The sequence below is a fragment of the Melospiza melodia genome, chromosome 15, assembly GCF_035770615.1.
Source record: "Melospiza melodia melodia isolate bMelMel2 chromosome 15, bMelMel2.pri, whole genome shotgun sequence".
Taxonomy (NCBI): domain Eukaryota; kingdom Metazoa; phylum Chordata; class Aves; order Passeriformes; family Passerellidae; genus Melospiza; species Melospiza melodia.
The window spans coordinates 10,788,647-10,815,253 of NC_086208.1; the positions used below are offsets into that span (position 1 = coordinate 10,788,647).

The window sequence follows — 26,607 nt, forward strand, 5'->3', positions numbered from 1 at the left end:
GCTGACCCATGTTACCCAGAGCCATGGTGTAAAGTGCATCTTCTAAAAATACACTGGGAAAACAGAGCACTTGGAGCAGCAGGAGCTGCCTCTTACTGGAAACAGTTTGGGGGTGGGGTTGTGTATCCTGTTCAGATGATGAAAAAGCTTTAATAAGAGTAGGCAATCTTTTTTAGACAGTCTGATAACTTGCATATTGATTTTTGACTTCAGACTGGATCTCCTATTTTAACTTAATCTTTAGCTCATGAGGAGTATTTCTTAGAGGAAACTGCTGCAACTAATTTATACTCAACAGTGTCCTCATAGCATCTTCCTTTTTCTGGTCATCACAGGAAGATTATGTAATAATTGTTCTTATTTACATGAAAGGCAATACTTCCTGCATTTTTAATGTGATTTTTACCCATTTATGGGAATTGTCTTTCACTCAGTTCTCTTCTCTTCTTTGTTTGTATTTTCTTTTTTTTTTTTTCTTTTTTTCTTTTCCTCTCTCAAAAGAAAACAAGACTCTGGAATTAGCAAATTCTGTATAAAATCTTCTGCAATAAAGATTAATCAGCATACAGCCATGCTTCTAGAGGGAGTCTAGTTTTACCAAGAAGTTTCAAGTACATTTTAATACCAATACAGAGCTTCTTCTACATAAATAACTGACTTGGGGTGACTGATAAAATAGTAGTGATGTGACAGTATTTGCACTGTTGAAAAATTGAGAGAAATCCTTGGTAAGCTACGTTCTTTAAGAGAAAAATTGATGAATGGTTTTATTTTGGGGGCTTTTTCTTTTTTCTGTTTTGGGAAGTGTTTATTATTGTTATTATTATGAAAAGTGGTGTTGCACATTGTGAGCCAGAGGTCCTTGTCCCCAGCTTTGATCACCACTCAATAATAAAACAATATTGCGTGGAGCAATTGACGCAATTGCTTGTGGTTTATGTTCTTTGGATTTTAACATCTAGCATGTTATGCCTGTGATCTCTTGCTTCAAGGTGTGGTTTTAGCCAGCTGGCTGAAACATCTAAGTATTAAATTACCCTTCTGTATCATTTTATATTCTGCAGGACCTGCAGAGTTAAGCTTAAACTACTGCAGTTTTAGAGTAATGCTCTGTTATTATCTTAAACTGATAATGTTTTACTGTTGCAATCTTAAACTGATGTTGAAGTTACAGTGAGTGAGAAATTCATCCATCTTTGCTTAAGCTTCTTTTATAATCTAAAAAAAAAAAATCTTAATTTCTTCATCACTTCTGCAGACCTCTGATTAGATACCTGTGAATAATATCCATCAGTCTTTCCCCTTTCTTGTAAAATAAAACTGTGAAATTTATAAAAGTTTTCTAAAGGTAAAATGTAAATGTAGAGCATTGCTGTTAGCAATGAAGTAATTTTTATGTCATCTCAGTAAGGATTTAATGTAATGTTGCATAAGATGCAAATTAGCATTCCAAGATTTTTTCATGTTTTTAATTTCTAAAAGTCCTGTCTGTCTTTCCCAATGTATTGCTGAAACATGACATAGATGTTACACATTATGATGTTGTTTAGCAGCTAACTTAAGATTATTATGTGAGATAATGTTCATGTGGTTGTTTAAAGCAACTGAAAGAAATTGTGTCCAGTGATTAGAATAGTAAGCATTTGAAGTAGCGAACATCCTTCATTTCATGTTTCAAGTTTAGCCTTACAACACAGTTCAGAGATCCCAATTAATTTTATTTACTAGAATGAAAAGTATTTTGATGAAGAACAAAGGTTATGACCTATTTATTGCTAGTTGAAAAGATTGCCTGTGTTGTTAGAAAGCTTTTCTTACCCACAATTTCAAGATGAAAATTTTAAAGAGAGAAATAGATAAAATTAGTATTATCTCTGTTTAGGCGGGTAATTTTTTTAAATTGTACCTGATTTTTTTCTTCTTAGCAAGATAGAGTAACAGTGTGTCTTAAAATTGTTTATGAATTTTTTTGGGTATATATTTATTTATGTATTAAAATCTTGCTATTTATGTTAGCTTTAAAAAATATTACTTCTAATTTTAGATTATTTATGTATAAATTATAATGATTCTGGTTATCTCAACTTTTGGAGAGTTGTGTGAGATGCTTTTTTAAGGTCATACATGGTTTTGTTAGTTTTTTGAGAGAGCAAACCCCTCATATTCTAGCTCTTGTTTCCTTAAAAAGCTTTATTCATTGCAAAGGTATGTGATTTGTATTTTATAATACTGTTAAATTCTTTGTTTTTCAGTCCCAGAAATCCTGGATAGAAAATACTTTCACGAAGAGGGAGTGTGTGTACATTATACCGAGTTCAAAAGACCCCCACAGGTAAATGAGAAATGATGCAAGAACTCATTGCTGCTCTTTAATATTCAAAAAGTCAGTATTTTCTGGAGTGTTGGACTGGATTTTTGTATGAAATACTGTCTTGGGTTTGTGCTTTTGTGACTGGACATTGTTGCTCTGTGAATTGGATTTTCTTTTTCTGAAAGGACTTTGGGATTGCAGAAATCTCCAAAAAAATGTTCTCCTGTTCCCTTTGCTGCTTCTTACCACTCCTCCTACTGATGTCTGTGATCTGTTTATAGTGAGGGGGGTGTGAAAAAAATTTCTGAAGTCAGAGAGTCTCATAGAGATGTCCTCTACTGGAATTTAAAAAACTCCATTGTAAGTGTAGGGTGAAGTGTGAAAATCAACCTGACAGTGTAGAAAAAAAGGGTGAAGAATTCATAGAAGAATAAAGAAAACCAAGAATTGGGGTGGGGAGAAAATTACAAAAAAAATAATAAAGGCTGAAAAAATACTTGCTTCTAGGGAAAACAGATAAATGGGAACTGTTCAGATTTCATATGATGTGTAATAATATTTCATCCTTAAGTTCTTAAAGGAGAAAAAACTAGGCTGAAAAATGGGGTAATGTATTTCTAGAGGGGAGGCTGAGGCTGAGAATATTTAGCAAATCTCACATGCTGTTTTTACCTTAACTTAGAGGTGTGAAATCAAGCAAGTTAGTGCTAACTCTAGTGCACATCTAGCTGACTTTCATCAAGTGTTACAGGTATAATTTAAGAGTTCCTACAAGGATTGAGTTTGACATGCATAGTCATGACATTTATGTCACAGATAAAATAAAGACAAAATGGAAATAGACTTAAAGTTGGTATTTTTAGGCAGTTTTGTCCCCCTGTAATATTTACTGTTGTAATTATGGATTTAAAATCACAATTTTTTTCTTAAACTTCACATATGTGGCAGCAGCTGAGAACCCTTTTTTTCTGAGATTGAGAAAACTTCTATTTCACTCTTTTCCATTAAAAACACTTGTAAATCTCTTTTGTTATACTGGGGCAGGTTGCTATTTTTCATTTAAGTACTTTCTTTATAAACAGAAAAGGAACTAAGTGCTGTAGAATTTTCAAATTATTGTAAATAATTCACCACATTCCTTGAAATCATGGGACACGAGAAGCTTTTACAATTTATAGCCACAATTGCAGCACATGGAAAATTTGCAAATGCAAACAAAGTAATTAGGAAGCTGTTAGAATTTCCAGAGCATTTAACAAGGAACAGAATGGTCTTCAACACTTGCCCTTTCAGTTTAAGCTATTTGTAGCTTACAATGGACTTTACAACTTTCCCACCACAATTTGTCCTTCAGTTTCTAAGAATGGCCTATGGTTGTTGGTGAATTGCTCATTGTGTGAATTATGTGAGAAGTTTTAGTCATATCTTTAAATATTTCTTACAGATGCCTTCCAGGATGTCAGATTTGTCAGCAACTTGTCAGGTAAAAAGGTCTTTGTAATTACAATATTTATGAATATTTTCTCATTAAATGCTTTCATAGTAGGGTTTTCAAAAGTTTTGATCAATATTATGAGTGACAAGTTGGTGAAAGGTTAGATGTAAAATAAATATAACTAATATTTAAAGAACTGTCTGCAATAAGTAGGTCACAGATTTATAAATGTTATATAAATTACTTGGCTTCAAAGAAGTAATTTCTCCTGGCCTGCAGCTCGCTGCCTTAGTGAGCTTCAGTATTTTGCATAATAATATGTATTGTAATTGACTATTGTTGTAAATATTTATGACAACAAGGCTCACTCTGGAAAAGAGGTTTATGTAATGTGTAGAATCTTTGCTTTCTGAATCCGTTCTGTTGCTGTTGTCAATAAAGGCAGTTCTTTTCTCCTGCAATGGCAGTATTTACCGAGCTTTGTCCCCGGTGTGGCTGCAGGTGCTGCTGTGGCCGCCTGGTCAGACAACACGCTTGTTTCACTGCCAGCCTGGCCATGAAATACTCCGATGTGAAGCTGGGTGAAAACTACAACCAGGACATAGAAGAGTGGTCCGTGGAAAAACACACAGAACAGACCTCTACTGATGCTTATGGTGTCATCAACTTTCAAGGTGGCTCTCATTCTTACAGGGCTAAGGGCATGTATGATGTTTTGTTGTTTCTTCTTTTCTTACTCTCATCATGCTTAATTCAACTTCTGAAGTTGAAGGCTGAAAATATTAATACGTCTATTGTGACGAACCAGTGCCCTTTTCTATTCTAGCATTTTTGTTGTGGTTTGAATTCTTTCTAATTTCTATTTGTAAAAGATTTTTAGTTGTGGTAGAAATTATTTAAAGCTTATGCAGTTACCGGCTACAGGGAGTGCTTGTACAGTGTGACTTCTGTGGTCAAACCAAAGTGCTTGAGTGAGGAGCTGTGTTCTTTCTGCAGCTGGCAGAAGCCCCAAGGACAGTCCAGTGCTCCAGGTCAGATCATCTCTGTGAGAGAAGGGCCCTTGGCACAGTTCTTTCATGTTCTTAATAGCAGTGTATGGGTTCCTTTGTACTTGGTGTAGCTTAAAATTGCTGAGAGCTCTTTTCTAGGAGCACAGAAACACCAGGCTGCCCACTCTCATTTCTGCTTCCTTCTGCAGAGTGCAAGTGGGGTTGCTGAAACCAGTTTAATGGAGTAGTGTTGTTTTGTAATTTAGAACTTCATTCAGGAAGGGTTCTGTTTCTGCCCGCAGTCCCCTCCTCTATTCAGTAGCTCATACTGAAGATGTGTCAGCATTGTAGCTGATCAACCATCTACTTAATCTTAGGCTGTTAAACATAGTGTTCAAAAGTTGCCAGGTTTGAAGTTTTCTGTTGAAAAATGTAGGTTTCCTTCCCACCAGGAACAGGGAAGGAAAACCAAGCAATTGGTTTGCAACTCTTTGCAGGGGACACAAAAGCCTCTCCCAGCAGATGGCAGAGCTTCTATAGATGCTTCTGAATTTCATCTAATTTAGAGATCATCCAGTGCTTTCATAGAGTCATTTCCTAGGTCACTTTGCCAGTAGGATGGAATACCATGATCTTTTTGTATTTGTTTCCTTTCCAAGACTTGCTTTCAAAACTGTCACATCTGGACTACTGAGGATATAAAGGAAGCTTGTGCATTTATTGCATCTGCTGTGTTTTGAGAAAGTGAATTACAGTTTCCATAGCCAGGAGTAGGATAATATATCCTGAAATGCATCCTGGTTCCTCTTTTTACACATCTGAACCTTTTAACTCTGTTCTTGTGCCTGCAGTATGTGCGATTGTCATATGACACTAAGCCTGAAGCTATTCTGCAACTTATGCTCAAGGAATGGCAGATGGAGTTGCCAAAGCTTGTTATATCTGTCCATGGGGGCATGCAGAAATTTGAACTTCACCCACGCATCAAACAGTTGCTTGGCAAAGGTCTTATCAAAGCTGCAGTGACCACAGGGGCCTGGATTATAACTGGAGGAGTGAACACAGGTAAGGAACTAGCAAAGCTTGTGCACAATTAACTGGATTGCAGTTTTATAAGAGCCTAAAGATTTAATGTATGGATGCATTGCTACATCCTAAAACAAAGAAATTTGAATGAGTTTGTAAAATGAAATGAAAATAATACATTTTGAACATATGTATTTGAAAGTGGGCTACTCTTTTGTATTGAAAAGAGAAATAAGATATAGAGGGGCTGGGTTTTGGGCTTTGTTTTGTTTGCTTGATTGTTTTCTGGGTTTTGCTTTTGAAACAAGGAAGAGTTTAATGTGATTAAAAGGTACAGTAATGTACTGGAAACTCTTTAGTTCTTGCTAGGCTAATATTTGTTTTGTTGAATGACTTGGTTTCCTCCTAGTAGATGTAGCACAGTGCCTTTTCTTTGGTAGTGTGTCACTAAGTTTCCAGCTCCTTAAAGGCCTGGTTATCTAAATAAAACAGTTAAACACCTAAATAAATATTTGTATTCCTAGTAAAATGTGCCGTTCAACGCACTGGAATATTTTTTATGCACGAACAGGTGTTGCAAAACATGTTGGTGATGCTCTAAGAGAACACGCTTCCAGATCATCTCGAAAGATTTGCACTATTGGGATTGCTCCGTGGGGAGTGATTGAAAACAGAAACGACCTTGTTGGAAGAGATGTAAGGAGGAATTACCTAACTGAAATAATGATTTACCTCATTTACTTCTGACACATCTGCTCAAGCATGTTTTTCCCTTGCTTTGCATCATTGGAATACTTGCTTTGCTATGAAGATACACTGACATCTGTGACTTGTGCAAGATCGTTACTGTAAACAAGTTGCAAAATGCAAATGTGCTACAGGAGGAGCTTGTTCTTAAGTACAATCCTTTTTCCTCCCCCACTGATACTATTGAATCAAATAACAAATATGCCAAAGTATTACAGAGAATTCACATTTAGAGAAGATAATAAGTTGAAAAATTTTGATGTGGAGTCTTTAGAAGTCACAAATTTTCCCCAAAAACATCCTTTTCAAAGGATCTTTGTCACCCTTCAGAACAGCATCCTTTAGTGATACAATTATCTGCTTCCCTGCACCAAGTTCAGAGCTGCAGCTGTTGGTGTATCCTGATCCAAGGCATGCTTATATGTGTCAGTGCTTCCTTATATGTGTCAGTGCTTCTTGTTGAGCCACCAATTCTCATGTCTAGTTAAGTTTCACAGAAACAAGTGTGAATCTTTGCAAGTAAAAGACATTTGTTGTGTGCTTGCACTTAGGTGGTTGCTCCATATCAGACCTTGTTAAATCCATTAAGTAAACTAAACGTCCTAAATAACCTCCATTCCCATTTCATTCTGGTGGATGATGGAACAGTTGGAAAGTATGGAGCAGAAGTTAAACTGCGAAGAGAACTGGAAAAAACTATTAATTTGCAACGGATCCATGCAAGTAAGTAATTCTGGTGCCTGAGGGTTGTTACTATGGCTTAATGAAAAAGGTGTTTGCACCAAACGTCTGAATGAGAAAATAAAATAAATTAAACTTTTGTTTACACTTCAAATCTTAAATTGCAAATTTCAGCAGCTGCTCTGGACCCTAGTTATTGCTGGTAGATTTATGATTTCTCTGGGCCCACACAGGAATCCTTTATGAATGAAGTTGTCTATTTACTTTGTAAAAACAAATATAAGTCACTTCAGGTCTTGTCACCAAATGCTGATTGGTCTGATTAATTAATGGTGTTGTCACCAAGTCCTGATTGGTCTGATTAATTAATGGTTTTGACGCTGGCAGTTTCAGAGTTTGCAGTATGGTGTTTTCCCAGTTGTGGAGCAACACATGTACTTTGACCCTTACAGGAATGCTCTTGGAATATTTCCCATCAGTAGAGGGTTCCCATGTACCTGTGTTCAAACTGTGTATGTGTTGTTACCTTTGGAAATTATGGGGGGAAATTGGAAGAGGAGCTTCAAAAAGAAAAATTCTTCGGTTTTCTGCATTAGTTCATGAATGTTTCTGTGAGGAATCTCTTCTGTTTTGTAGATTGTATCCTGTTGTATTGACCAGCTTGGCAGTGCTTGTGTCCCAGCCCAGAACATAAAGTGCTTGAAACTGTGCGTTACCAACAGCTAACGTCTGGCAGACAGTATTTTAATGCTAATTCAATAGGACAAACCTAATTTATTAAATATGTAAAACTGGCCTTAGTGTTCCCTATACACTTACAGCATTGTCTGGATTTTATCTTTGCCATTTTCCAGGAATTGGCCAAGGTGTGCCTGTGGTGGCCCTTGTGTTTGAAGGTGGCCCCAACGTCATCCTGACAGTTCTAGACTTCCTTCAGGAGAGCCCTCCCGTGCCCGTGGTGGTGTGTGAAGGGACTGGCAGGGCTGCAGACATCCTGGCCTATGTTCACAAGCAGACAGAGGAGGGGGGGTAAGTGCCAGCAGTGCCAGACTGGACAGAAGCACCGAACAGGTCGGGTGTGAAAGGACCCCACAGTGGGTCATCCCAGAGCACGTGGCACAGGATTGTGTCCAGACACTTCTTGTCGTACACAGATGAATGACAAGATGTACAGATCCATGGCACCTATATGTGTCATCCACAGATGAGTTTTGAGACCATTTCTTCCTGAATCTGTACAAAAGCGTTTTCTGTTTAGTGCAGAAAACACATGCCTGTTTCGAGCGTAGCTTCAAATAATAAAAAGGACGTGCTTGGGCTCCACAGTACTTGGTGATTTGGTGATTTCTTGTTAGTTGTCAGGCTTGCATGAGGCCCTTAAACACACTGGGTCCTTGTTGCAGGGGCTGCCTCTGAACCTGGGGAGGCAGGGATCTAATGTAGCTGTAAACCACACAGCTTTGTCCAGCCTGAGATCACAAATGTGTCTTACTCAGATGAGTGACTGCTTATTATTTTGTGCCAAAATCTTCTGGTTGAGAATACCTCAGAACTCAATATAGGAAGAAAAGGGAGAGAGAGTTGAGTTACTTTTAGGAGGCGGTAGTATAGAATTGTAGGTTAAGTAGCTTGTAGTTCTTTCTAAAGGTTACCCAAGGTTTTGCCACAGCAAAGTAATAAGCTTATAGATAGCAGCACTTTGAATGGACATGTTGAAACTAATTAAATGCATTGTTGTTATTACTGTTCATCTAAAACAATTGCTTTCCTGTGTGTTTGTTTCAATCTCAGGAATGTTCCTGAGGGTGCTGAGCCTGAAATCATTTCAACCATCAAAAAGACATTTAACTTTGGTCAAAGTGAAGCAGTTCATTTGTTTCAGACACTGCTGGAGTGCATGAAAAAAAAAGAACTTGTAAGTAGATCTTGCCATAAACTTTTCTATGCAATGTGCATGCATTTGTGGATATATGATATGATTTTCTTCTTTTATTGGATCTTTTAGTTCTGACTACTAATAAATGTATAGTATCACTGCATGCTTAAAGAAAAACCACTTTATAGAGGTAATGTGTAGCCTGAGTTCAGGGACTGGTGTCTCATTTGGACATCACATTGTGCTGTTCTGAGATAAAAAAATGCCTTATTCAGCTAACCATGTTAATGGCAGGTTAATCTCATGATCTGTAATGGACTGGAGAGGTAAACAGGATACTGTGTTATAGAGAGCAGTGAATTGTAAACGTGGGAGGAAAAGAAGTTCAAATTAATTGAAGATTCCCACTTAAGAAAACAAAACAGAATGTACACTGAAAGTTTAAGTTGAACATAGGCTTCAAGTTGCATTGAAGTTGAGGTGTCTTTTATGTCGGGAATTGAAAGAGATTTAAAAGACTGAAGCTAATAACTTTTGCCTGAAAATAAATTTTAATATTTTTTCCCATTTTGGACAGATTACAGTATTTCATATTGGGTCAGATGAACATCAGGACATTGATGTTGCAATACTTACAGCATTGTTAAAAGGTGAGACTTAATTTTTTAAAATTATTTGGAACAACCAGCTATTATTGATGTCTGTTTATGTGATGGATTTATAAAATATCAATAGGAATCATCAGTTTTTAAAAAAATATCTGTGTTCTCATTGTATCATGCTATAACATGACATAAATGATGATATAAACAGCATAATTCTGTGGTGGATTGCTTGATTTGGCCTTTTTAGGAAGCAAGAATGTTTATTATCTTGTCTTATAATTAATTTTAAATTTTCTTCATTGTGTTCATTTCTTAAGGCACGAATGCATCTGCATTTGACCAGCTTGTTCTTACACTGGCATGGGACAGAGTTGACATAGCCAAAAATCATGTTTTTGTTTATGGGCAACAATGGCTGGTATGTAATGGTCTGGATTAAGCAGAATGATAATTCCTAATAGAGAGAAGCACAGTTTACTGTAAAAGATTAATCTTGACTTTTGTAGAGAGAGACTTTGGAATACTGATGCATTTATTTTGAGACAGTAATTTGGGTGTACTGCATAGCCTTAAAGCTGTTTTGCTGTATTTGAAAATAGTCAAAAATTATAGAAATGTGCTAACTGTTCTGAATAACTGGCAGAGAAAACACAAAAGGTGGAAGCTGAATTCATATTAGTCAGATGCTCTTCCTTCATTACAGTTGCACGACCCTAAAAAGTTCTTAAGAAGCATCTGGTAAAATGCACTCTTGGCAGCACAGCAGTGTCTTTTGAGGGAGGGACAAAATGTCTGGGTTTTGTAGTTTGAAAATGAGTTTAAGAACTACCTGGTGGCTCTTGCCTTTTCTCCCTGTGTAAAAATAAAACATGAGCTTACTGAGTGTGCATTCGGCCTGTGTAAGGCTTGTCAATTGCCATGATGGTTCTGACATCTTTGAACCAAATTGAGCTTTAGAAATTTTGTCTTTTTTTCTTTTATCCAATATCAGCCTATGAGAACACTTCAATTACGTTAAACCAAATATCTCCTTAGTCCCACTGTCTCAGCAGGCAGTACCTAGAGAACAGTTCAAGTCTTCAGGGTATTCTCCCATCTGTAATTGTGTGAAGTTCAGGGGATATTCTGAACAGAGGGTTACATCTGTACAGACATGTGAGGTTTTTCCAGCCCTCCAAATGAAGGAGGTTGATACAGTGTCTAAGTTCACTTTTTTGCTGGCTCTCTCTAGGCTCCACCTTTTTGCTTCTTTGTTGTAGGTTGGCTCCCTGGAGCAGGCTATGCTGGATGCCCTTGTGATGGACAGAGTTGCATTTGTGAAACTTCTGATTGAAAATGGAGTAAGCATGCACAAATTTCTTACAATTCCCAGGCTGGAAGAACTTTATAACACAGTAAGTAAATCACTGCTTTTTAAGCTGTTTTTGGAGCAATATTTTGGTCGCTCAGCCTGTTGTGTCCTGGCTCGTGTGCAGCAGTCTGGAGGTTGTGGGGCGTTGGTAGGCACAGCCCCAGCAGCACCAGAATTGTCTGTCTGCGCCAGAATTGTCTGTCAGCAGGGTGTTCATCTGTGTGTGATGGTGGGGATGGACACTAAAGGGAAAATTGCAGCTCTGTGGATTCACAAAGTGTGCAAAGCACAGTGGGGAAGAGAACAAGAGAAAGTGACATGGGTGAAACTGGTGCCCAGAATCTGAGCTCTAAAGGGCTTCATTGGATGGATTCTGTCTGTAGCAGCTAACATCATAAGAGTTCTAGGAAGAGTTTAATTTGCCAACCTGCATAGTTATAATTATTACTTAGAAAAACTTTGTTGCTGTAGGTGTTGATTTAAGAATTCCAAGGTAATTTTGATAACAGTATCCCAAGACAGAACAAAGAACCTTCCACAAAAATTAGCTGATGTGATTAGTACACAAATATGGCTTAGGCTTGTGTTAACAGTTTTAGTATCTGCTTTGACAAAAAAAAAAAAGAAAAAATAGTTCTTTAGCTAATGAAGCTCTGTAGAGAAGCCTCCTTGAGAAGTTTATTTATTACATTTATTTATATTTTGTTATGTTTTTATATTCTAAATGAGTTTTTAAAATTAACCTCTTATGGGGCTGCTCTTGCATGCTAATGTCTCATTCCAAATTTTCCCTCTCTTTTGTTATAAAGAAACAAGGCCCAACCAACCCAACACTATTTCATCTTGTTCGGGACGTCAAGCAGGTATGCTCTCCGTGTAAAAATCTGTCAAACTAGCAGTTATTTTTTGTTAATAATTTCCTGTGTTTGACTGTCAATTTCAGCTGCAGCTTATTCATTGAGTTTTATTTTAAGTATTAACCTACCTCTGCAGACATTTTGGTAGTTTTCAATATTCCTGTTCTATGCTTGGTGCCCTGCTGCCTAAAAGATGTTAAACCCAGAGTGTTGTCTTTCATTTTTCTTTTGATTGTTTTCCTTCTTGGGGGGATTGAAAGCTGATGCTTCCAGCATGGAGAAATTTTGGCTGTTAAAACAATAGACAAAAACCCCCAGTGCCTCCCCCACCAATGGAATAAGTATCTGTTCTGTTAGGGGAGTTCATGAAGAAGAGATATAACCTGGACTTTCTTTAAAAATAATAACTGTTGAGTCATCTAGATGCTTTTTGGGTTTTATGTTGGAGGGTTTTTTAATCATGAAAGGCTTATTTGTTTAAAAATTATTATTTAGAGCTGTGATAAAACATGTAGAAACACTCTAAGCAAGTTTACTATTTTACATTGAAAAAGTAAAAATACCTTCTGTATTCCTAGGGAAATCTTCCTCCAGGGTATAAAATCAACCTGATTGATGTGGGACTGGTTATTGAGTATCTGATGGGAGGAACCTACAGATGCACGTACACAAGGAAGCGCTTCAGAGCGATATACAACAGCCTCAGCGGGAACAGCCGGGTACGTGCACTGGGGAACAGCCATCTGTTCCCAGCTGGAAACCCCAAATCTCTGTGTTTTGTACAGTGATTGAATCCATGTTGGTTTGTTCTTCTTGTCAATGGACTGGTAATTTTAAATGCAATAGTAATGACTATGAGGGCAGCTGAGAACTGTCCTGGGATTGAGGGCAAACAACAGGTTTTGTTCTCCTCAACCTTATTCTAGTATATCATAATTCCTTCTCTGTGATTTCCTCTTTTCCTGCTCGTAGGGGAAGAAAGGACACTACACATGCAGATTCACCAGGGCTTGGGATGCAGATATTTTAGCTTCTTGTGCAAGCTACACTAACCAACAAGTGTAACTGCCCATTTAGTGACTTCTTAAAAGCAATGAAAACAAACAACAAACCATGTTAAATATTCAGTGAGAATTCTGGTTGTGCTGTTTGTGTTCATCCATGTTTCAATAACCAAACCCCTTCTCCTTGTTGCAGAGATCTGGGCGAAATCCTTCAAGTACCACTCCTCAGATGTGTAAAAGCCATGAGTCTTTTGGTAATAGGGCAGACAAGAAAGAAAAAATGCGCCACAATCATTTCATCAAAACAGCGCAGCCGTACAAACCAAAGGTGAGGGCTGTGAGGGGAGCACAGTGGGCTTTATTTCAAGGAGCTGAGGGTGGGGAGCCTGCTGGAAACCCAGGTTCCACTGGGGTATGAGTAGCAGCAATTGCATTGACTTTGGTAAAGCTGGAATTTCAACCTTGCTTTTGTACTGTTTCTAAACTGCAGCTTTTTTACAGGGTTCTGTAAAAGGTGTTTCTCTTTCTGTATAGGAGTCTTGTGGATGAGCTTTGATATGTTAGGAACCAAAAAGTTTCTCTTCGACAGAGTTCTAGGTGGGACTCACACAGCTTGGTAGATAGGGCAAGATTTGGCCATGTGTTACTACTACAAGCAGTTACCATGAATTTTTTTATTTGTATGTAGGTATATTACAGCTTTTCTTTGATCTAGAATTCAAATTAATTCAGTCTCACAGTTATTAAAATGAATTGTACTCAACTGAAGTTTGCGAACAAAAGTTGCTGCTGCTTTTCAAGTTCTCAAAAATTTTCTTTTTTCTTTTTATAATTATTTATAATCTGTTATTTGGTCACTCAGCATTTTATTTCAATTTACATAATGACCAAGTATAGCGACTTAAAATGTGACTTTGTGATTTTATTTTACAGATTGACACTGGTGCAGAAGAGGGAAAAAAGAAAAGAACCAAAGATGAAATAGTTGACATAGATGACCCTGAAACGAGACGTTTTGCTTATCCTCTGAACGAGCTGTTGCTGTGGGCAGTGCTGATGAAGAGGCAGAAGATGGCTCTGTTCTTCTGGCAGCACGGTGAGGAGTCCATGGCCAAAGCCTTGGTGGCCTGCAAAGTCTATCGGTCCATGGCCTACGAGGCCAAACAAAGTGACCTTGTTGATGATACTTCAGAAGAGCTGAAACAGTATTCCAAGTAAGTTACATTGCTATTGTTCAAAATATTTTCTTGACCTCTGCGATAAAAGTAGTGGGCTACTTATGAACAAAACACAAATTATCCTGTTAGCACACTTGAAGACAATTCTGTTTTGCAAAAAGGTTTAAGAAGCTTTATATTAGATATTGCTCTTTCTTGAAGGCTGTTTGTTAAAAGTCTTGATTTATAGTCAAATTAGGAGGAAACTGAGTGTGCCATTTTCTTCTGTGTAGTTTCTGTGCATGTTTTAATAGCTGTTTTAGCTTGCATATGTTTTTAACAGAAGTCACAGATGTATTGTGGTTACAAATTACAACATATCTGTACAGAAGGGACAAATAATAGTCCCTTCCAGTTATGCAAGTTGGGAATTTGTGCCAGAAAATTCACTCATGGCCATTTCTATAGATACTATCTTTTCTTTTGTTGGTTTTTTTCTTCATTTTAGCGAGTTTGGTCAGCTGGCAGTTGAGCTGTTAGAGCAGTCCTTCCGACAAGATGAAACTATGGCCATGAAATTACTGACTTACGAACTTAAGAACTGGAGCAACTCCACTTGTCTGAAGCTGGCCGTGTCCTCGAGGCTCCGTCCGTTCGTCGCACACACTTGCACACAGATGCTGCTGTCGGATATGTGGATGGGGAGGCTGAACATGAGGAAGAATTCGTGGTACAAAGTAAGCACTGTTGCAGTTTATTCATGTAAAAATGGTCAGTGGACTTTATGTTTAAAGGGAAGAAAAGTGTGTGTTTAAATGCTGTTAGTGTAAAGCTTTCACAGCTTTAGCTTTTATTAATAAATCCTGTAAACCAGTCTCCTGTAACATAATCAAAACTGGAATATTTGTTGTAAACTTGCTTCTTTTGACACTCTATTATCTTTTTAAATAAGGTACAGAAATATAGAAGGCAAAAACCAGGCAAGTAGCCTTTAATCAGAGGCTTAAAGAGATCATGTGAATACTAATCCACTACTAAAAACATAGTAGTAACAATCCTTAACAGATGGAAAACCTGTTGTAAGACTGTAGTTTCATGCATTTTGGCTTTTTACAGGGAGCACATAAGACTTGATGTAAAAAAGCTTTGTGAATATCCTATTTTGGAGGAACTGAGCAAAAAAGCAGGGCACAGAATGAAACAAGGGTAGGCAAATTTGGGACAGGTTTTCCAGTGGTGCCCTTTGTGTGATATAGATCAATTATGATCTAGACAGAGGTAACTGATATAGATCAGTTGAACCAAAATATTTCCTTGAGAAATTAGGTACCAAAACTTAAATGTTGCGAGAAATAAAATTAAAGAAAACTTTCCTACAAAATACCTACAAGCATCATTTAACTTGTGACCTACTAAAATCCTCTTTGATAACTGATTAACTATTTTCTTGCTTGCTTTGTAACAGGCTAATGACGGTAAATAGCTTTCACTTACTCTCTTCATCTGTACCTTAGCTCATTTTTTTACCATAAATTGAAAAAAAAACTCCAAACAAAACATACACCACTCCCCTCTCCCCCCACAAACCACAATCTGGTACAGGCTTTTAAAATACACTTTAACAATACACTGTTCCAAAGCTTCTGGGAGTGGATTAAATAACAGAGTGTGAACAGAACATCTCTATCTTCAGGCTTGGAGCACATTCTTTCTAGTAGCTTTGAATTTTGGAATTTGTTAGTTTTTCCCATTTCCTATGTCTTCAAGTCAAGAAACACTCTGTATATGTGATCCTAAGCCCTTAGGTGTATATACAAGTAATAACTAATTATTTTCTATATTTTCCCCTCAATAGCAAGCAAGTGAAATTTAGATAATACATTTCCAAAGGCTATTCTGTGTGTTGGTGTGTTCTGATGCTTTAATGGAGTTGTGAACTATTTACACTTAGTCTTCATCTTTTCCAGGTGATACTGAGTATTCTACTCCCTCCTGCTATACTGCTGTTGGAATATAAGACCAAGGCTGAAATGTCACACATTCCTCAGTCTCAAGATGCACATCAAATGGCAATGGATGACAGTGAGAACAACTTCCAGACTGCAGCAGATGAAATACCTATGGTAATGTGGGGCAGAGGGAGATAATAAAAACAATATTCCTTGCTTAAATAATTACATTTTTAAGTCAAAGAAGTGAAATTTAGTGCCAGAAAGCATGTATTTTTGTGTGGGAAGTTAACAGGTTTTTTTTATTTTAGGAGGTTTTTAAAGAAGTGAGGATCTTGGACAGTACTTATGAAAAGCATGACATGGAGACTCCAGCAAAACCTAAAAGACTCCCAATTACACAGAAGTTTTATGCATTTTATCATGCTCCAATTGTGAAGTTTTGGTTTAATACGGTGAGTTTTTTTCTGTACAATGTGTATTTTATTTGGAAATGTAGCACAGATTTTTGGGTTATTTTCCCAACATGTATCTCTGATTCAGTCAATGTTAAGCACTATCCAGAAAGCAGACAGAAAACCCCTTACCTTGCTGAGCTGGAAATGAGAAATACTTCATTTTATGAAACTGCATAAGCACATGCTGTGCCCTGTGGTTTGGGGTTTTTTAATTCTGTTCTGAGTAATTCTTTTCATCAGTTGCTAGCAGGAGCTCTATAACCATGTATTAGTCTCAAGTGCATGCACAGCTTCATTTCAGTCACTGTAATAGAAATGCTAGAATTTGTTCTAAAGGAAAATAGTTGTAATAAGAGCAAAGCTTTGCTAACAATAAATAGCTTGTTACAGCTATTTTTCCTTTTCTAGGATGAAAATGTTTGTATCCCCTTATAAATAATAACTTTTCTGTTAAAAAGGGTATAGTCTTGTAATTCAACTTGAAGCTTTTATTGTATACCATATCAAAAGATTCAATGTACATCTTGAAAGGATCCTTCAGTAATTATATGTATATGTTTTATTTCATTTTTTAGTTGGCATACTTAGGATTCCTCATGCTCTACACATTTGTGGTTCTTGTAAAAATGGAAGAATTACCATCTGTTCAGGAGTGGATTGTTATTGCTTACATTTTCACATCAGCAATTGAGAAAATTCGTGAGGTATGGCTGTAATAATCTGGGATTTTGGCCTTTTTTTGTCAGTTAAAAGAGTATGCTCTAAACTATGATTCTGTAAACAAGAAAACTGAAGAAACTTCAAGCATCAGAGTACCAGAGTACAGCTTTATCTTAAAGCTTGGTATAAACTGTTAGATGGAGGCCTTGTAAAATGTGTATTTATTTGTCAGGCAGGCTATACCACTGTGCTATGACTAAGATATCAAAACAAAAAAAAACAAAGCTTTAGTGACACAGGAGAGCCATCACAACTACAATGTTCCTGGTCGGCAAGAGACTGTATGGAAGTTCTGTAATCATTTTTAAATGGGAGAGATGAAGTTAGTCCCTTAACCTGGTACCTCAGGCTCAATTGAAGGCTGATAGGGTTCATTTTTGTCACAGTAACTGCCTCAAGAGAAGTAAAAACATCACCAAAACCCACTAAATCCAAAATTCCTTAATAAATTGTTAAGGCAGAGCAAAGCCCTCCTTTCCTTGTTGTGAAGCTGACACAGTTAAACACTGGTTTTGATTGCTCACCGTTTAAGAGTTCTCCATTTGAATAGCTATTTTATTTCTGCAAGTATAAAAATGCTGGTGATTCACATATTTTACTGTTGGTCCCTGTGCAGTAAATATGAGCTCTCCTGACCTCCATTTTTTACAGATTTTTATGTCAGAGGCAGGGAAGATTAATCAGAAGATCAAAGTGTGGTTCAGTGATTACTTCAATATCAGTGACACAGTTGCCATTGTCACTTTCTTCATCGGGTTTGCGCTAAGATTTGGAGCCAAGGGGAATTTTGGAGAAAACACTTACAGAGAAAATTACATCTTTGTTGCTGGAAGAATAACATACTGTCTCAATATCATTTTTTGGTATGTGCGATTACTGGATTTTCTAGCTGTAAATCAACAGGCTGGCCCTTATGTTATGATGATTGGGAAAATGGTAAGTACTATGTTTGTTACTGTTTTTTTTTCCCCCAACTGAATCCATTTACAACTTCTCTCAATAGTTTTATTTAGTTAGAAGTTTCTTTTCCTTCTGTACTAGGATAACAACTTGATCTGCAGAATTAGCCAGCTGGAATATACCTTAAAGGGTTTCAAAAGAAGCACTGATTAGAAGGCTTCCTTTATGGAGCTATCCCTGTTACATAAATGTAAAAAATGGCAAATGTTCCTTCTCTGGTCTGTTTTGTTCTCAGATGTCAGAGACTTAAGTGAATATGATGAAACCTGTCTTGATTCAGCTTCCCATTTAGGTCTGAAATCTGTAGCCTTTGTGTTCTTTAGGCCAAAGTTTTAACTTGTTTAGTCTCCTGAAGCACCTTCATTGTTTTGTGCTATGGGAAGCTGGGAATAGATAGTGCTTCTTGTCATCTCACACAAAAAATACTCAATTTTTTTAAACTTAAAATTAAATAACCTATCTCTACTGTCACTAGCTATTCTAAATGTTAAAAACCATTTTAAGGCTTCAGAGCTGTATATATGAATGTGGAAGGGGCTTTCATGTTTCTTCTCTCTATTAAATGGTTCTTACAAATTGCACCCTCTCATTCCTTAAAAACAAGAGCATCAAGTTGCTCATTTCTCACTTTGATTTCTTACAAGAGGTATAGGTTCTCTGTTCCTGCCCTTGGAAATCTGTTTTTTGAGCAGCTGTTGAGTACCTTTATGAAGGAATATTTCCTTGTGTACCTAGTAGTGTTCAACTTGAAAGGGAAAAATGCTCAGTTGCCTTTGGCCAAGGGTACTAAATACGTGATAAAAAAGGACAGGAAAAATGTGGGTTTTTAAAATTATTTAACAAAATTTTCTGAGCGAAATATTTGTGTCCTGGACTCTTTTCTTTATATAATACATAGAATTTCTCAAGTGTAACCTGTCACTGTAAAAGTTTTTAGAGTTCTGAGATCATATTTATGGCCTTTTGGATTAACTGACTTTTTTGTGTTAACAGGTGGCCAACATGTTTTACATTGTGGTGATTATGGCACTTGTACTACTTAGTTTTGGTGTTCCCAGGAAGGCAATACTCTATCCTGATGAGGCACCCTCTTGGACACTTGCTAGAGATATTGTGTTTCATCCATACTGGATGATTTTTGGTGAAGTCTATGCCTATGAAATTGATGGTAAGAGACTGCAATTATGAAGCAAGTAAAGAGAGAACTTACTCTGATAAGGTCTTATCAAAATCTTATGAAATTCCAATTTTATCAAAGTCCCAGTACTGTTGGTATCGATTCCATTCAATGGAATATTTCCCTTTTGTGGATTGCAGCTGTATAACTATGTGACCTGATTCTTCATTTTCTTTTTAAAAACTTGTTTGGCTAAGAATGAAAATTACATAATTACAATTTCTCTCAAGGCTATTCCTAGCAAGATTTTGGAATTCTGCCCCACAGCTATCATGACAAAATTCTGGCTGTGATGATGTACTATGCTTTTTTTAAAAAGCCAATAATATGATTACAGCATAGTATCAGCCAGAAACATTGTCTCTGGTATTTTTCTACCATGTTCCTAAATGCCTGGAGACATTTCAAACTGCAGAACCACTGCATGATAGTTGGTTGTTGCAAAATGTAGGTGACCTTTAGGGGTCTTTTTGTGTCTGTACCTGCTGGGAGTTCTAAAAGATGTACATGTCTTCTCTGTGTCTTTTTTCCCCAACACAGTGTGTGCAAATAATTCTGATGAAAAGGTTGCTCATCTCTGTGGCCCAGGAACATGGTTGACCCCGTTTCTTCAAGCTGTCTACCTCTTTGTACAGTACATAATCATGGTTAATCTCCTGATTGCATTTTTCAAGTAAGTGTGTAGATAATAGTTAATTTTTGCTAATAATTGGACAAATGTCTATCTCACTGCAATAAGATCTGACTCCAGATCAAAGCAAGCCAATTTCCTGGAAGTTTTTTCATGTTCTAAGGCTGGTCTTTGTGTCTTCCTCACTGCAAGCCCATGACTGAGTTAGGGAAGTGTGTGATGTGACTGGTTTATGTCACATCTGTGAGCTCAGGGGAATCAGAAGTTCAAGGAAATTTGAAGGCATTTTGTACCTTCTCTTTGTCAGAAAACAAACAAACTTGTTTCTTTGTCTTAATTGACTGTTGTTCCTAAATTCATTTATTGTTCTCCAGTTGGCTGGGTTTAATTGTAGTTTATAGTCTCTGCAAGTGTTTGATTTATGGGCATAAGCAGCATATGGGCACAAACACTGAAGAAGGCAGACTGCAGAATTAACATGGTGTGATATAAAATTCTGGGTTTAGTTAGAAATAATTAATGTTTTTGTTCAGCAAACTTAAAATTTGATCTCAGTGTAACTTATTTCTGAGTATAGATACTGAGCTGTTACCTGATGGGAGAATTTCTTTAGCCCTCTCCTTGCTCTGGATCATGGTATTCTCTTGAATGTGTTTCCAACTTCCACAAAAATAATTTTGCAGCAAAAAACAAGTTTATGCTTTTGTCTCTTAACTGGCTTCAGAATTCAAGATTGTTATCAAAGTGTTAAAAACCAAACAATCCAACAACCACTAAGCAAACACCAACAACTCCCCACCACCCCAAAAACACCTTGATGTGTTAATATTGTTCTGTTCCCTTTCAGCAACGTGTATTTACAAGTCAAGGCAATTTCAAACATCGTGTGGAAGTATCAGCGCTATCATTTCATTATGGCCTACCATGAAAAACCTGTTCTGCCTCCACCACTGATCATCCTCAGCCACATGGCTTCCCTCTTCTGCTGTATATGTAAAAGAAGAAAGACAGACAAGGCTTCAGATGGGCCAAGTATGAACAGTTACCCAAAAAATTCAGTAATGTTTTCGATATGGTTAAAGCCAACTGTCAGAAAAGCACCATGTTCTTGACTATAATGAGTATTGTGAAGAAAGTCAAAGTGGGTCTTAATTTTATGTGTTTTCAATATTGGTAATTTTTTTGAAAATCGTCATGCTTTTCTCAAGAGTTTAATGCTAACCCCTAGAAATCTCCACTAAAACTAACCTATCACACAAACAAATAGATTAGATTTCTTGTTATTTATAATTGAAAAATATTTTATTTCTTTCTGCAAAACTTCTTTGAAACTTTAAAAATAAAATCCAGCTAAGGAATCTAGCTTCTGCCTCAAAGGGGGATTAAAGGGTGGAGTGTAAGGAATGATATTGCGCACAGATCCTCTCAGAATTACTATTTTCATTTTATTTTATTGTCAATATTTGACCTTGAACTTATGTTTGCAATGAGAGAGGAAGGGTCTTAGGTGGCCATCTGGTAGGATTTTTGTGGGGGTTTTTTTGTGTTTTTTTTTTTTTTTTTTTTTAATTTTATTTTTTATTTTATTGCAGAGTTTTATTGTTAACATCTTTTGTAGAGTTATGACTATTAGTTTTCAGCACCTATACAACTTCACTACCTACATCATCTTAAATGTTGATCTCTCTTTAGAACTCTACCTGACAGAAGAAGATCAGAAGAAACTTCATGATTTTGAAGAGCTGTGTGTTGAGATGTATTTCAATGAAAAGGATGATAAATTTCATTCTGGAAGTGAGGAGAGGATTCGAGTCACATTCGAACGGTAGAATATTTACAATTATAATTTCTGAATAGAGAATTAGAACTTTTACACTTTTTTTAAAAATGTACTTTAAAGGGGGAGAAATGCAGCTCAAGAACATAAAGTGTTTATGCAAATTTTATACGGTATCTTTCCATTGCTGTGCAGAAACTGATAATGTGATTGATTCTTCTTGATGTATAGAAGCACTCAGTAAACTGAGGCAATTGTATTATTTGATTTCCCATTAAGTTTTAAGAAACTGATAGATTTCAGAAAGTGCTGTAGGCCCTCTATTGATAGCTGTTTTCATTCTGTGATTCAGAAGTATGTACAAATGTTGTATTACAAAACAGTCCAATGCTATCGTATTATTGTGACATTTCAAAGTTATTTTTCCTCCTGATTAAATGGACAGAAAGGGTTATAATCATGGGCTTTTTTGCATATTGAGAAAAATACAATTCATATCTACTTCATAATTTGATTTTTCTTAGGGTGGAACAAATGTGCATTCAGATAAAGGAAGTTGGTGATCGTGTCAACTACATTAAAAGGTCATTACAGTCTTTAGATTCACAGATTGGCCACCTCCAGGATCTGTCTGCTCTAACTGTGGATACTCTGAAAACACTGACTGCCCAGAAAGCTTCAGAAGCCAGCAAGGTTCATAATGAAATCACCCGGGAACTGAGCATTTCAAAGCATTTGGCACAAAACCTCATTGAGGATGGCTCTCTCAGATCATCTGTGTGGAAAAAGCACAGCATTGGAAACGTCTTTGGTTCTTTTCCACAAGGAGGCCTTGAGAGTAACAATGCTTTACTCTGTAACATTTCCATCCGTGATGACAAAGAAGTCCAGCATAAGACAATTGGTCAGGAATTGGCTCTGGCTCCCCGAAGAGAAGAAAAAAACTTCCAAGAGGCAGGTTCCTCAGGCAGTGCCTTATTTTCAAATGCTGTTTCCCCTCCAGAACTTCGCCAACGAATACAGGCTGCAGAGATCTCAAAATCCACTAGTAAAAGTAAAAAATTAGGCAACTCATCTAACAGCATGCCACATGTAACATCCCCAACTACAAAGTTTTTTGTTAGCACTCCATCTCGACCCAGTTGCAAAAGCCAGCTGGATTCTTCAGCAAAGCATGAAGAGACTGTTTTCTCTAAGGCTACAGAAGGAGATAATAATGTAGAATTTGGTGCATTTGTGGGTAAGTATAACAAAGTAGATTCTGAATGTCCTGAAGTCATTATTAGCTGCTCTTATCCTCTTGCTTCTGGCTCTGCTTGCCTTGCTTTCACCCAACCTTGTGTTGAAAATGGAGGATACGTTAATTGTGGTTTTATTCATGATGAGAGTGACACTAATGATAACTACAGCTGCAGAGTTGACAAAAGTGCTCACCAGTCCCCTGCCAAGTTAGAGAAGAACAAGCCCCAAACGAAGTTCTCTTTGTCAACGGGCGACTTGATGGCAACAGTCAACCGTGGCGGCTCGCATGGAAAATTGAATATTAAAGATGAACTTTCCAAAAGTCAGCATGTCCATGCAATGGAACTGCAAACCCGAGATTTATGTTCTAACATCCTTATGGGACTGCTTCATAAACTGTGGACCAAATCTAAGCCACAAGGTTTGACTTATCAAGAATTGTATGGTATTTTGGGTGTATTCCGGTTGCAGGTGACTTTACCATTTTGCTCTGCTTTTTTTGCATTTAACATCTCTTAATTTCCCTATGTTGCTTGAATGTTTTTTTTAACTGAAATTATAATTTCTCTATAATTCTGTCACATAGACAATATTTTTCTGAAAAACATTATCCAGTTTTTGAGTCTAGCAGTTTTGGGCAATTAGCAGCTCTACAACTTGGTACGGGCGCTGTAGACAAACCTTTTGTGGCTCATTATAAAGCTCCTGCCTTCTGATTGCATAAATCAAAAATATTGTCTATTCCTTGACGTAATACAGAACACTACTCAGGCTGATGGAGTCCTGGACAAATATCTTTGTGGTATCTGTGTCAAGCTGAGGGTTCCTCCTATACTTTATTTCTAAACACTGTTACAGCTGGGATCTTCCACTGTTGCCTAGGCTAACCTGGGTTGGGGCTGTCATTTTGGAAGCTTCCAAAGTCCTTTAATTCAATACAACATTTTGCCTCCCCTCAAGTTCTGCTTAACAGTAAAAAGGTGGATGGTTTTGGTTAGTTACTTATCTATTTGAATGGTAAAACAGTGGCAGATTCATTGCAAAACACAGGTGTGGGTTTACTAACTGATCCCTGTAAAGTACATAATGCCTTAAGTATGCTTAGCGTTTAGTAGAAGATTGTAATCTGGAATTGTCAGGTTGTCTGCAGAGGTGTTGTCTTGCTAAAGTTCTTTAGGGATGTCTCAGTGTTTTCCAGAGATTTGCTGAGGTTGTATAAATTTAAATCTCTAGACAAGAATTTATTCTACTGCTGTGAAACTTGGATTTCTAATAAGTTACCTACATTAGCTATTTGTGTATAAATGCCTCATGGTTGAAAAAAGAAAGCAAGGCTAAACAGAAGTTATGGACAGTGATTGTACAACTCTTATCTAATCTTTAAATGTACTTCACCACTAATAACTTTGAATACTAACTATACTTATTTACTGGAGCCAGATTTTTTTGTATATGGTCCTCTGACATCTCTAGCATTTAGAACATACCCTTCATTCTTACTGTCCACAATTTGCATCACTTGTGATACCATGCAGGTTTCAATTGTGAAGCCAAGTAGATTTTCGTTCATTATAGAGCCACATGAATGGGAAAATTCTGAAAAGTATTGCTTTCAACTGGGAGGATGAAGGGTATATTGTAAAAGCTACCTCCAGGAAACTGTCTACTTTCCCTTCATTTGTCAAGGATACATGAAAGTGCTGTAATCCAGGCCTTGTTCCTTTCCTGTGAGGAGCATACGCTTGAGTAAAAATTTAAAACATTAGCTTTACTTTCTGTATGGTGGTGCTCCTCACCTCAGTGCAGGAAAGGCAGTAGTTTGATGTTGTTACTCTGATCTTCACTTGAGCATGTTTGTAATGTCTTTCCTAGTGCAAACAGGCACACAGACCCTAGGTGGTTTGTGGCCCTTTGCTATGGTGATGCAGACTGTTGGCATGGTCAGAACGTTGGAGGTTGCCTTTGATTTTGAATTCTCTTTTTGAATTCACTGTGTCAAAGGTCACAGAGACAGCATGGACCTACAGCGGTTCAAAGAGGCAGCCAGCAGAATGAGGGAGAGAAGTGCTGATATTGAGGTGAGCATGAAAGGCTTTGTCAAATGTGTTAATGGAGATCATTTTCTTTTGAACTCTAACGTCACAGTATGTTTGGAAAAAGTCTAAGACCAAATAGAATCAAAAAACTTACACAATCATTACAGACTGCACTTTGCATCTGTTTCATGATTTAAAAAAAATCCAGTGAAAACTCATGTAACCTTAACTGCCATCAAGTACTGTTACTTCATAATAGGATACTAGTGAAATAAACAAGCTCTGAGGTTATGAAAGCTAAGATGACTACAACTGTGAATGGAGATAAAATTAAGTATCCCATAATTAGTGTTCAACTAAATGTTTTTCACTCATAACTTTCAAGATCAGCCTTAAGACTAATTTGTGTTCTAATTTACAGAGCATGGTGACAGTGTATATAATTTTCAAAAGTGACAAAAATTGTTCATTATGCTTCCAAGAAGAAAAAGCTTTTTAATAAACTAAAATGAGTCATTTCCCTTTCCTTAAAGAAATTTCCTTAGAGAATAATAAAAATTACTCAAATGCAAAAGTAATTAATCATAAACCTGCCTTCCAAGTATTATAGTGTGTGTATCTATATATATGTATATCAATACAGTTTTTGCCAGGTAGCTGTTGAATTAGTACATACAAATTTGCAGTTATGCATTCAGGGGAGAATACACCTGAGAATTGCATTATGACCATTTGAAATGCTTCTATTCTGCTAAGTTGCTGCTTCTGAACCTTTCAATGAGTATAATGTGTGACCAAAAAGCTTTTTGTATGTATTTTTGGCACAGTTTTTTTGGTGTTATTCTTTAAAATTTGCTTTGTTTCTTTGATAGGAGCAGCAGGAAGACTTCAAAAAAGCTATATTGGAGGGTATAGAGACAACCAGACTTCAAGTAAGTAAAGAAAGTTCCCATTTATTAGGAATCTTATTTCAACAGGTACTAAAATATTCTCTCCATTTATAAGGGTCTCTGTTCTTATCTCATTATCTGTAAACTGGATGTCTCCTTGATAGAGATCTAAAGTGTTCTAGTGTATAGGGATGTAAAGAAATAGTTTTTATGCACACAACCACACATCAGAGAGACATTTTGGACACACACACACACAGAGGCCTGTGTATGTTTATGTGTGTGGGGTGTATTCTGTAAGAGGAAGGGTGAAAAAGAGTGGCAACAACTTCCTAACTGTTATGATTTCAGGAATCAAACACAGGGCACAATGAATTTTTACATTTTATTCACCACTGGAGTTAATAGATGAGTAAGCTCTGTGCCACTCCACATACAGTCCTAGTTTGTCACGAAACCACCTTTCTCCTTTTTTTTGCAAAATAAATATTTTATTGTCAAAAGTTGACCACCTCATTACATAGTCCAACAATGTGTAATTGCTATGAAGGAGTATGTCCATAAGGAAGTTGTATTCATAACCCACAGGTTTTTACATGACAGGAGTTTACTACATTTTGTTGCTCTTTTAAGTGGGTGCAAATTGAAATTTAGTTTCTGCCAGAGCCATATAATTTTATAAGAATTGATAGCAAACAAAGGCACAAAACAGATGAGCAGAACATGGT

At 36.9% G+C, this 26,607-nt stretch overlaps 1 protein-coding gene across 1 annotated transcript in view; it reads left to right on the plus strand.

Moving 5' to 3' along the window:
- TRPM7 (transient receptor potential cation channel subfamily M member 7) overlaps positions 1-26,607 on the plus strand; it is a 50,929-nt gene that overhangs the window by 16,503 nt on the left and 7,819 nt on the right. Inside the window, exons 2-28 of the mRNA XM_063169771.1 lie at positions 2,253-2,332; positions 3,756-3,794; positions 4,248-4,444; positions 5,585-5,800; positions 6,333-6,457; positions 7,060-7,231; positions 8,044-8,218; positions 8,981-9,104; positions 9,643-9,715; positions 9,988-10,088; positions 10,930-11,064; positions 11,831-11,884; positions 12,457-12,597; positions 13,076-13,210; positions 13,816-14,096; positions 14,548-14,776; positions 16,007-16,162; positions 16,300-16,443; positions 17,022-17,150; positions 17,818-18,102; positions 19,120-19,294; positions 19,844-19,976; positions 20,782-20,966; positions 21,627-21,759; positions 22,236-22,951; positions 24,955-25,031; positions 25,862-25,921. Of these exons, the coding sequence (XP_063025841.1) occupies positions 2,253-2,332; positions 3,756-3,794; positions 4,248-4,444; positions 5,585-5,800; positions 6,333-6,457; positions 7,060-7,231; positions 8,044-8,218; positions 8,981-9,104; positions 9,643-9,715; positions 9,988-10,088; positions 10,930-11,064; positions 11,831-11,884; positions 12,457-12,597; positions 13,076-13,210; positions 13,816-14,096; positions 14,548-14,776; positions 16,007-16,162; positions 16,300-16,443; positions 17,022-17,150; positions 17,818-18,102; positions 19,120-19,294; positions 19,844-19,976; positions 20,782-20,966; positions 21,627-21,759; positions 22,236-22,951; positions 24,955-25,031; positions 25,862-25,921 (4,470 nt within the window). The remainder of the gene's footprint in view (positions 1-2,252; positions 2,333-3,755; positions 3,795-4,247; positions 4,445-5,584; positions 5,801-6,332; positions 6,458-7,059; positions 7,232-8,043; positions 8,219-8,980; positions 9,105-9,642; positions 9,716-9,987; positions 10,089-10,929; positions 11,065-11,830; positions 11,885-12,456; positions 12,598-13,075; positions 13,211-13,815; positions 14,097-14,547; positions 14,777-16,006; positions 16,163-16,299; positions 16,444-17,021; positions 17,151-17,817; positions 18,103-19,119; positions 19,295-19,843; positions 19,977-20,781; positions 20,967-21,626; positions 21,760-22,235; positions 22,952-24,954; positions 25,032-25,861; positions 25,922-26,607) is intronic.